A 12,037-nucleotide genomic window follows, 5' to 3' on the forward strand; every position below is an offset into this window, starting at 1 on the left:
TTATTCTCCTTTTTGTGCGTATTCAGTACCTTTATAAAATGAAAGATTCACTGTGTGCACAAGACTTACAGAATATGAAATGCCAAATGAGAACACAGGCATTTGTATCAACAATGACACCAGATAACATGCCTGATACACTTATACAGCAGTTTTAAAGCCCATCTGCTTCAGAGTCCAACTTCATGGTGGCCTTGCCTTTTTTTTGAGGTGTGGGAGTGATCCCCACACCTGAAAGACTGGAGAGTCATTTCATCTGCATTCAGAGGTGTGTTTTGTAGAAGTCAATTGTCAAGCATATGCAGTTACTTTTGAACGAAATGATACTAAAAGCTTAACAAACTTCTAAGTGGACATTAAACTTGGAGGCATTCCTCATCAGAAGCAATTCCTAATGTTACTCAGACACACATAAGATATGCAGTGTAATCTATGCATGCAATCATGCAATAAATTTTTCAAACCATTACTTTTTCTAGGGGAAAAGGGAAGTTGCCTTTTGGCTAAAAAATATTTAAATATTTTAAAGAAATGCCCGCTATTACATCCTATTTTCCTTTTTTTTCTACTTCTACAGAATAAGAAAAAAAAAGATGCTTCTGAAGCATTGGGAGAGCCTTTTGTTTTCTGCTTTCTGTGATTGTAGCAAGCTCTACTTTACTCAGCTGAGCTTGGAAATGTCTGCAGTGCAAATACAAGAGACCTCAGCTTCCCTGATGACAACTTTTGCCTAATCTCAATTGCAAGTTACAAGTCAGGGAAGCAAAACCCAGACTTGGAAAAAGAGGTTTCCCCTGACTGCAGCTGCTGGAGCTGGACATTTTAACCCCGGCTGAGAACTAATCAGCTCTCTATCTTCAGAATGTTATTTGCCCAGTATAAATGACATAAACCAAGATCATCATCTTAGTTTATTTTTCTAGAGTCCTTAGCATGCTACATTAACCTGACAATGCTTAATCTGGTGTTCATTTCACAATACACTTCATGCAATTCACAGCTGTAATTGGTTTTACACTGACATTACACATTTCGACCTAGCCATGGGAAAAGAATAACTCTTAATAATATTTCTCTGAAAAGTGTCCAAGCTCAAACGGCACAGAAGCAGCTCATGTTGTTTGCATGTGTGTATTTCTTTCTTCTGCCTTTTCTTTCACTGAAAGGATGATCACTGGCATAAGATTATAAGGCCCTTGTTCTAGTCCATTTGCAATTGAACTACGTTTGCTTGATTTCTTATGTCCTGAGGAGCTCTCAATTATAAAACAGCATTCAAGTATTCTAGTTTAACATCCCCATTTTTCTGAGTTAAGGAACAAAGTAGACCTTGGGCTTCTGTTTCCATTATGAGTCTTCTAGAGTCCCATAACTGGTATCCATAAAGTCTTCCTTTGCAGCACACACTCAGCACTAAAGCCAGAGTATTGCTATTTGGCATTATCCAGTGAAGTGCAAGAAATTAAATAAGTTACTTTATTGCTATAGTACACTATCAAGCAAAGTCCCTTTTTAATACAATTGCAAGAGTTTTGTAGAGTACGTGTCCCTCCTCTTAGGGGCCAGTAGTTCAGCTGCACTGTGAGTATCGCTTATCTGTCACATGCCAAATGTCAGTCTAAGAAGATGTGTTGAGTATTCTTGAGTCTGAAGAATCAGACCTTTCCTCATATTCATCTTCCGTGTAAATCGGTTGCTTAGACACAATAGGACATCCGTCATCAGGAATTGAGATCCTTGGATCTTCTGTGGGGCGGGAGGGAAGGACGGGCGAGCTCCGGAAAACGCTGGCTGAGTTGCTGGAGAAAGGACTGACATACTGGGACCGCAGCTGGTACTGCTGCTGCAGCGTCATGGTGTTCCACAGGGTGACGTCGTTGGGCAGGAACGGGCTGGACTGGTTCCTGGCCAGGGTGTTCCTCAGCATCAGCGGGTAGCGCGGTGGCTGAGGGAAGGGGTGCTGCAAAGGTACAGCTAGAGGGTTCGGCACAACACTGCTGGAATCAGCAGAGAACCTCAGGGTGTCAGGAACCCTGAACGCCGAGCCCACAGACCACTTGGAAGATGAAATAGGATAGGAACTCAGCGTGTGTTCAAAAATGTGCCCGTTGGAAGGCAAGACAAGACCATCAGATTCTGCAGAAGTTCTCTCTCCACTGGCCACTGACGACCGACTGGACAGGAGAACCTCTACGGCACTCACCAGGTCACCGCCACACCCCTTCAGGATCAACTCTAGCACAGTTGGCTTTTGGTTGGGAAAAATCTTTTTCAAGACTTCAAGTGGGGGTCTGTTTGCTTTCAAACTGAATGGTAAAGAAACTGTCCCAGAAGGACCTTCTATCAGGAGATGGTTCTGCTCTGGGTGGTACTTGGGGCTGTCTGGATGGTTCTCTGCGCTCCCACCATTTTTCTGAACTGCAAAACTGACCTCATCCACTGAAACAATTTCAGGGCTTTCAGGATTGAAACAGCTTTTGGCTTTAGTCATGTCTGGGGAACTCCTTTGGTCTGTGTCTTTGTCACTGTAGGTCTCAGCATTGTCTGCTCCACTTGCATCACCCAACCGCTCCTCATTCACGTCTGCAAAGAGAAGTCAGAGAAGTTAACAGAAAACTAAGGCCAAAAGCTTCTACAGAGACACGAGGATACTGCCTACTTAAAGTGAACAGACCAGGACTCTAAGGGGGAAAAAGTGAGTTTTTTTCAAAGATCCTGCAAAAATTAAGGTATCTTCACAATGTTCCATGAGAACAAAACTGCAGAAGGATAATGAGACCTGATCTAGACATACTCTGTCTCATTCTCCCATATGCAAGCAAACAAGCTGTGATCATTTTTTTGCTGCATCAAAAATGCTGTATCCATCCTTTCTCACTGGTTACAAGGCAGCAACACACCATCCCAGTGCAAGCTTTCTCAGAGGAACTTCAGCACTTTAACATCATAATTCCTCCCTAGAACCACCTCATTGTCTGTGAACTGTAGAGGGCACTTAGAAGATTAAAATTCCCCTGCAGCTCCAAAAGCATTGGTGGAACAATTCCATTATGATTATGGGTTGAAGGTTTAAATAGTCTTCAAATAAATGAATGTATTCCAGTTCTGACTCTGAAGAAATGGGTTCCTCCCACGGCAAGAATTGTAGCTTTTCCTCTAAACCCTTAAGCATGTCTGCCTGACACCTTGTCCCATGCAAGCACATATTCCAGAAAAGTCTGGTTTGGAGAGGATATCTGGAAGGTATTTGGTCCAATATCCTTTTCAAAGTAGGAGCAGCCTTAGACAAACGGCAGGTTGCTCATGTCCCTGCTTAGCCAAGTTTTAAATAATTCCAAACATGAGGACCCCACAACCTCTCTTAGCAATTGTTCCAGGTATCTTGCTTTCTGTGTGCTAAACTAAGAAGGATGAGAGCTGAGTATGGAGCTGAAAACAAGCCCATTGAGCATGCTGTCTCCAGATGGACACTCAAAACTCTTTGGTAATGCCTGACCAGAGTATGGAACCCTTTGAAATAGGACTGCTTTTCAACAAGAAGGGAAGGATGCTTGCTCATGCCAAAGGGGGTCAATATACTTGCTTGAGATTGTTCATTGTTATTTCCCAAGAACACAGTTCTGCTGGCTTTCGTCACTGCACAATGATTACATTATTGGGAAGCATCAGTGCATGGGGAGAGGATCATTGTCCAAGCTGCTGTGGCTGACAGTCTAGTCTAACTACACGGAGTAGTACTTTTGAACACACAAATGGGAAGGACTGTCAGCAAAAACCAATACAACTGTTATCTTGGTTTTCCTGACAAACACCCCAACTAGCTAAAGTAACTGTAAGGGGCAAGCAAAGGCTTCTAAATTGTGCTGATGATCCCACCTGCCCAGCTGAGATGGAATCAGTTAGAGGTGTGCAAGCACCTGAGCCTCACTGCTCACCATCTCCTGCCTTCCTCTCACTGCAGGAAAAGGCAGAGCATCTTCTCAGTTAGTGGGCTAATTTAACATTTAGAAATCAGCACGAAAAAAATACTATTAATGCAATTCATCCACTTGAGAGAAAGAAGTCAGGGTCTGAGCAAGCCTGAGCTGAGCGAGAAGCCACTATGCTCACCACAATGGGAGCTACAAATATAGAAGAGATCCTGGCAGAGCACAGCCTGCCAGTGAGCATGGCAAAGGAAGGCTCTCCTCATGAGGATGGCTGTACCCAGCAGAAACGATGGGCCCTCCTACAGAGATGTGGGATGCTGCTAATTTGGGTTTGAAAGATAAGGGTGTATCTGAGGAATACAGATGCTGTTACAAAGACCTCACTCCTTTTAGCAGGAAAACCCATTTTGGGAACTGGTCTGTACACTGGTTACACTGCCTGTCAAGTGCAAACAGAAGCAGTAATTCTGCATGTTCTATATTACAGAGAAGGCCATGTACATTTCCTCTTTCTCATACACTCAGTGCATCAATTTTGCTTTAGCAGAATGCAAGAATTGCTTGCCTATAGCAAACTGGCATGAGCATCCTTTTGAGGAGGCGCTAAGACGTTGGCATAGCTCATCCATTACTGAGAAAACAAGAGACTCACACTGCCTTTCCCTTCCAATCCCTTCACTATGCATTTATTGCAAATCTTGGTGAATGGACTATTTATACATTCAAGGCTTGGAGGGCAGTCTGAGGGCATCCAACTACCTTGTCCCTCTCTTGACAGAGTTAGAGAGGCTGTTTAAGGAAGATCATAGCCCTAATTTTCACATAAATAGATTGCACTGTGGTATCCAGTATTACCAAATGGACTGAATGCAAGGAGAACACATTTCAGGATTACCTCATGCTCTCGTTTACAGTGTATCTTTATGGGATGAGAACAAGCACCACTGGGTGCTTTCTTCTAGAAAACAAACATCTTCAGATCAGGTTAGGTATCTCTAATATATTCCCTGATCATTACAAAATGCTATTTTCAAGATATTTCAGTTTTACTTGATTTTCTGTAGCCTTAAAAATAACCTTATGAGGCTCCCCTAAAATTTTTTCTTCAAATTCTAAAAACTTCTCCCATTGAATTTTAAATCTTTATCATCAGAAGACCACACAGATGCCAGCTCTTAGCTTTTGCACAGGGTTAGTCTCCTCATGCAGCAGAGGTCACAGCGACACGTCTCACTGTGCTGTTTCACTCGCAGGGACAGACCCGGAAAAGGAGATTTCGGTGATTTTAAATCGAAGTGGTGCTATTAACGCACGGATAATTACCCTCTGCTGGCTACCGCTGAGCATGGAGGCTGCTGTATTTTTCCCTCTGTGTTTCTGAGGGCATTTCTGTCCGCCGGTATCAGGCGGCTCCACGCCCGGGCCGGGGCGGTGCGCGGTGCCACCCCGGAGCCACCCCGGAGCCACCCCGGAGCCACCCCGGTGTCACTCCGGGGCCCGAGCCTGTCACACGGCATCTGGCCGCTCGCCTGGCCGGCCCTCGGGGCTTCCCTGCTTGTCAGGCTGTGTTTTGACTGCTCTGAACGCCCCTTGCCCGCTCCGCTGAGGGCTGGGGCAGCACCAGCTCCGGGGACTGTCCCCAGCCCTTCATGGAACAGCCGCGACCGAGATTCACTTTGTTTAAAACTGGCACAAAATAGCCATCTTCAAATTAACAAAAATTTGTGAAGATACATTTTAAATGTCCCCATGCGGCCAGTGAATTGCATGAGTATTGCGGTCATGTATTAATTGCAATTGTTTGTATTTTCAGGTACAAAAATAATTTTGTATTTAGAACGTACAACCTACAGCTTTTCACCAAAGCTTTATTTTTTTCTTTTCATAATTTGTAAGTTTCACAGGAGGACATTCTAGGCTTCAAGAAAGAAATCTCGTTCTCAGACATTTTTTACGTTTGTGGGGTTTGGATGTTTTGTTCTGTGCGAGCACTGAGGTTTTTTGCGGTATTTCTGGTGGTGGTGCTTGATTGGTTTGCTTTTTTTGGAAGGTGGAGGCTGTTTGTTTTGTCTTTCTGTGGGTTTTTGTTATTGTTTTTGTTTTTGGGAAGGTTATTTCTTTGTGTGGCTCCGGGGTTGGGTTTTTATGTGTTTGTTTTTTGGGGGGAAGTGGGTTTTTGTGGGGTGTGTGTGTGCGTGCGTGCGTGTGTATGTGTGTTGGGGTTTTTTCTCTAATACCTTCTGTTTCAAATTGCCTGTACTTAAGTATCCAGTTTGTGATTCCTGAGAAAACTATTTTCCTACTGATATAAAAGATGGGGAATATTCATCAGATAACACGCATGCAGGGACAGATACCAAGCCAGATCAGAGATGAAGTGCAAATACAGACACACATGAAACAGAAGCAGGAGAACCGTACATGCATTTACAGTAAAATACAATTTAATAAATAAAGCTGGTATGAAATTGGCACAGCGTTTACCCAAATTCTTCTTGACTATCTATACATTAATAATCCTGAGTCAAATGTTGTAAAAGGGCCAAATAAAAGTAAAATAGCTGAGAGGAAAAAGCCGGTCTCAAGTTAATAACCTGTCTGAAAAACTTGGTCTAATATTTTGGAACCAAATTTGCTTCTTCAATATTCTTACTGCTGACTCTCTGCTAAAACAGCTTGTTCTTTGATTGTTAGGACATCTCTTTTGTGCAACACGGATTTTCTTGCATCTCGAAAGTACCTGCTGTTTGCCTTAGTCGTATTATTAGGAAAGATTGATACCAGAACTAACATAATCACACAAAAAGCTAAGGCTTTGGTGGGGGCTTTTTTGTTTGCTTTGGGTGAATTTTTTAGTTGGTGGGTTTGATTTTTTTTATTTTTGCTGTCTAGTTGGAGGAGTGGGGTGTTTGTTAGCTTGATTTGGGTTTCGTTTTGGTTTTGCTTTTAATTATTTTCACTTCAGATTTTCTTCCCTATATTCGAAGAACTAAATACTCTGTAGCAGACTGATCACTGTTGTCAAATTAACACAGAGATAGCTGCACTGCATTAAGAAGCTGGCTCTGAAAATATCAGACGACTAATATAGCATATACTGCTTACTGTTAAGTTATTGTTTATTGTTAAGTCTTGATAACTACTACTACGAGAAATTTAACACGAATGCATGTGGGCAAGGAATGTTCATGGGCACGGTAGCAGGAGGAGGAATCATTCCAGATTAGGAGAGGCAGATGCAACACAGGTAGTTTCAGAACTTCCCGATTGTCCCACCGAAATGGCCGAATGTATCAGGAATAAAAGCAAACGAATATGATTTTACCTTATTTTGGGAAATATCCCTTCGGTAGTGAAAAAACTTTTCACGAGAATAAAGTTCCTGTGTAGGAAGGGGTTATGAGTGTGTTTTAGAAAACGAATGGACAGGAGATTCATCCTCTGTTTTTACAGCGATTTTAATACAGTTAGTGGAAGGAGAGGAAAGAGAAAACCCTGCCGCTCAGAGCACGCAGGATAGCTGGAAATAAGAAAGCCATGTGGTTAAACAGTGTCTGGTGGAAGGGGGCGGCAGGAACCTCTAAGGACACCGCTTTTCGCTTCGCTCTCATTCATCCTCGTCGTTTTAAAAAGCGGGGTAAAAATCCCGTCAGTGACAAGCAGGGAGCGGGGACCATGCGAGCGAGGTCTGTACAACCAGAAAGGTTCCCCGGCGGTCCCGGGGTACCCCGGTCCCCCAGCCCGGCCCCACCGCGGGAGGGAACGAGGAAGGCGCAGCGCCGAGAGCCGTGATTTATGGACATCTCCGGTATGTTTTGCTGTTTGTTTGGCTGGTTTTTTCGCTCCGTAAAGCTATTATCAGAAAGTGCTGACTGGCTGGCAAGGAAGAATTTCTTATCAATACACTTTGATTGTATTTTGCAAACAAAATGCCTGTTGCTTGGTAACATTTCACTTGAGCCTGACCTTCCCCAAAAGTTATTGCTATCAGATTCGATTTACACTCTCCTCCCGTGATTACTGTAATCTTTTAAACCGGGAACTTCATACATCAGGGTGAAGGAAAGTTGAGCATGTAAGTTAATATCGTTCCTATCCGACAGATTTATATCGTGCTGGCGGATGGAAGTTTCATTTCAAGGGGGGCTTTTCCCCTTCTCTCCCCACTTCCTCGGCCTTATTCGCCGCTTCCTCCAGGCAGGCAGGACAGCGGACAGGGGAGGACAGGGGAGAGGAGAGCTTGTGAGGAGAGCGGAGAGCGTCCGCGCCGGCGGGAAATTTGGGGAGACACCCCCATGCTCGGCCCTGGGGAGCGGCCTCCGGAACCGGGCCGAGATGCGGGGGACTGGGCTGCTGGAGGGCAGGCAGGCGGTGCCAAGGGCCGGGAAATGGGAATGTGTCCCAAACCACCGTCATCCTCGCCAGTGCCGGACTCAGCCTCGGGCCCGGTGTGCTGCTCCGGTGCTGGAGGAGCAGAGCCCCATGCGGGGTCCAGTGAGCGCCTGCACGGCCGGACCGGCTCGATAGCGCACACGGACCCGCGGGAAGCGGCGGGGCTCAGGGTTAGCCATTCCCGTCCCGGGGCACCGGGTAAAATTTTGTCACAATTTGTCAGCGGAGAGCACTGGGCTCACGGCGGCTTGCCTGCCCAACATCCCTATCGTGAAAGACTGTCAGCCCCCGCTCAGACAATGGACAGAACGCGTCAGCGGTTCCGGAGTGTTAGTTTTTCCCCCAGAAATGTGTGTTACCCACAGGTCGCACTCACAAGGTGCCATTGCAGGCGGTGGTTTCAGCACCCCCGACCTGTCGCAAGCCGCCCCGGACGCGACCGGAGGGACAGGCCGGCGCGGGAGGACTGGGCTGCCCCGCTCATTCCCCGCCACCACCCCGCTTTCCCGGTAGTATAGCTCCACAGAAGCCTTCCGGCTCCTGGCGCCGCTTTTGGTCCGAGGCTCCCAGCGCGGGTGGTGTCCTGGATGAGGTCTCGCAGCCCGATGCCCGGGGTGCGGGAAGCCGGACAGCGACTCCAGCCCGGGAGCGGGACGGGGAGCGGCAGAAAGACATGCTGCTGTGATCCAGGCGGGATGCGGCCCGTTCCCGGCCGACCTGGGCGCGGGGGCAGAAGCGGCACGTCGGGGAGCCGGCTGGCAGCGGCGACGTTCGCCGGCCCCTCTGCCACTCTCGGTGTACGCGATTCTGGCTGGGGAGCGGGCTGGCCACTGCGCGGCTCCATGCTTTTTAAGAGCGATAAACTGCACCCGACGGAATTCCCGTCCATTCCCTTCCCACGGAGCCCGTCGGGAAAAAGGGAAAGCCTTTGCCTTTACTCGTTGCGGCCCCATCCCCCAGAAGTGACAGCCGGGATCCCGGCCCGCCCTTTCCCTCCCGCCCGGTCCCGCGGTGCCCGGCCTCACCTGCCTTGGGGAGCGGCCCCGGGAGCGCGGGGGGCGGCTCGGTGGCCCAGCGGAGGGCGGCGGCCGCCAGCTCGGCGGGGGTGCGCGGCGGAGCGGCGCAGGGCGACGGCCCCGGCGGCGGCGTGTGGGGCTCGGCGCTGCCCGGCGGCCCGGGGAGCGAGCGCAGGGAGTCCGGGAGGAGGCTCTCCAGGCTCTCGTTGGCCTGCTGCCGGCGGAGCGCCACCTGCGCGGCCATCACCCGCTGCCTCTCGATGATGAGGATGCACTTCTCGCAGGTGCAGTCCTTGAAGCGGCAATAGCGCTTGTGGCCCTTCAGCCAGGACAGCACGCCGTGGTTGCGGCACCGGGCGCACTTGGGCGTCCGCTGCAGCGGAGCCCGCGGCGGCTGCGACACCGGGCCGCCCATGTAGAGGTACGGGGAGCCATAGCCGTTCATGCCCGCGGGAGGAGCCCGGCCGGCTCCGGGGCGGAGAAGGCCTCAGCGAGGGCGGGCGGAGGCCGGGGCGATGGAGGGCAGGAGGCGGGCGGCTCTGCCCGCGGGCTCGGCGGGGGCGCGGCTCCGGCCCCGGGCCGGCGGGGAGAGGCACCGCCCGCCGCGGTGGCACCGGCGGGCAGAGCGCTGCCGCCGGCCGGAGCGACACTGCCGCTGCCCGCGCCGCCCCGCCGAGCCCAGAGCCCCTCAGCCCGCCCCCCGCCCGCCCCCACCGCCACCCTCCTTCCCCGGAGCCGACAGGGGAATGGAGGGAGAGAAAGACAGAGGGAGGGAGGGAGCAAGGGAGGGAGGGCAGCGGCGGGGGGGAGTGCCTCTGCCCTACCGTCGGGGCGGCGGCGATGCCCGTGCCGAAGGGGTTCGTGCCCGAGCTGCCACCCACCCCCTGCCGCCTCACGGCTCACCCCAGAAAGCACCCGGGGCTGAGAGATGAGCGGGTCTGGGAGGTTTCTCCCGGCGTCGGCCCCGCCTCGAAAGCCCACGGGACACGGCCCACGGTGTATGGGTGCTACCGCCTGCGGCCCAACGCCGTGAGATAGCGCCGAGGGCTGAGATTAAAGTTTAGCCAAAGTTTGGCAGGTGCAAAGAGATGCTGGGAGCAGGAGCTGTCCGGGACCAGGAGCCGCCCACAGCTGCGCGGAATCGGGCTGCAGTCGAGTCCCCGCGGGGTCGCGGCGCAGAGCTGGAGAGCCGCGGTAGCCACCCGCCCCGTGGGTCCGCTGCAAGACAGCTACCTAAACGCAAACGGTGGCTGTAGAAAGGAACGTGAAACTCACGGCAAGTCAGGTTGCTTGAAACCTAAACGATAATGACTGATGCGGCGGACTAGTAGCGTCCTGCATTTCCGTACGCGGAGAGGTTTCCCACTGGAAAACGGGTATTTCACGTGTGGCAGCGAGAACCTCGAATCCGAATGTAATATATTGGTGGGGAAAAAACAACAACAACAATAAAAAAAAATACAAAACCAAAAAAGTCGTATGTGTTTTGGCTGGGGTGAAACAAATTTACCGCAAGAGTACATCTGTCCGCGGCGTAGCGTCCGCAGGCAGGCAGGAGCTGCGGCTTAGACCCGAACCTATTTCGTTGCTTTAAGACCTCCCCTGTTCTTCCCAGACATCTCTACACCATAACCGCTACACGAAATAAAGGTTTTAGCGAGGCTACTCAGTAACGAAATCAGATTTAAAACTCGGGAAATATTCGGAGAGAATAAAAGGCACAGTGTATGCTGTGAAGGTATTTGCGTGGTATTTCATTACTAGAGTCTTTCCTCATTACTTTTCTACTTTTAGAAGAAGAGTTATTCAGCGTGCTATTTCTCCCCCGGCCGTGCGCGGGGTATAAGGAGGATGAGCACTCCACCTGTAAATCGCACCGAGCCAGGGAGCTGAATCGGATCAGATACGGAGAAAAGGGCATTTTCTCGCAGCTGTAGTAGAACATAATTTTTTGCTGCCGGGGTGCATGCAATGAACTCTGCAGCTCGCAACGGGACTCCCCCGCGGGGCCTCTTGCACATTCGAGAGTCCCTATCGAGGAGAGGAAAAGGAAGAAGCGGATCAAGCATTCAACTATCACAAAATTACGCAAAAGATGATGCGCGCCCGCCCTTGAAAACCCGCTCCCTCAAAACGAAGAAACAGGGTGCAGGTGCCAGCGGGGCGGTGATGGGGGTGGAAAAGGTGGGAAATCCTACTTCCCCACTATCTGGAGAGGGTCCTGCGGGGCGCCTCCGCCGCCGCAGCCGGCCGGGCCGCTGCCGGATCCCGAGCCGAGGTGCCCGGCGCGGCGGTAGGCTGGCTGAGGGCCGGGGGCCCCTCTCTCGCTTGGCTGCACATCGGGCGTTTAGGCTGAAATACCCGTTTGATATAATGCTGTAATCCTTTTCTCGTATTTGATGGGAATGGTTTCCACATCCTAGTATTGGACAACATCTATACACAGGACCAGATTCGCATTTATGTTAGCAAAACGTCCCCTGCCTGAAAGTCCATTGTAACCCAACACCTGACAACCCCGGTTCCCATTTCTCCTCGCCGAAAAGGTTTATTCAAGCACATAATGGGATCCCAGCAGAAAGCTTTTCAGACGAAGTGGCGATGGTAAACTGCGCCACATGAACTCCGTTTCCAGGGCTATTAAGCTTTTAATTGCAAAATAGCAGAGGAAATTTCAAGGTGACAATGAGGTGTTAGCAG

The 12,037-nt window shown here is 49.9% G+C and overlaps 1 protein-coding gene across 1 annotated transcript; it reads right to left on the reverse strand.

Annotated features, from left to right (window-relative positions):
• Window positions 1-1,618: 1,618 nt before the first annotated feature.
• On the reverse strand, window positions 1,619-9,782 carry DMRT3 (doublesex and mab-3 related transcription factor 3). The gene is made up of 2 exons (XM_056514137.1): window positions 9,347-9,782; window positions 1,619-2,583 (listed from the first exon to the last, which is right to left on the reverse strand). Exons 1-2 carry the CDS (start codon window positions 9,780-9,782, stop codon window positions 1,619-1,621), a joined length of 1,401 nt encoding a protein of 466 aa, XP_056370112.1.
• Between the last annotated feature and the right edge of the window lie 2,255 nt (window positions 9,783-12,037).

This window comes from Oenanthe melanoleuca, chromosome Z (genome assembly GCF_029582105.1).
Source record: "Oenanthe melanoleuca isolate GR-GAL-2019-014 chromosome Z, OMel1.0, whole genome shotgun sequence".
In the NCBI taxonomy this organism is placed as follows: Eukaryota; Metazoa; Chordata; class Aves; order Passeriformes; family Muscicapidae; genus Oenanthe; species Oenanthe melanoleuca.

Coding starts and splice junctions, on each gene's coding strand:
- DMRT3 (XM_056514137.1), bottom strand. CDS start 9,782: ATGAACGGCTATGGCTCCCCGTACCTCTACATGGGCGGCCCGGTGTCG. Junction 2,584..9,346: donor GGGGCCGCTCCCCAAGGCAG/GTGAGGCCGGGC, acceptor TTCTCTTTGCAG/ACGTGAATGAGGAGCGGTTG.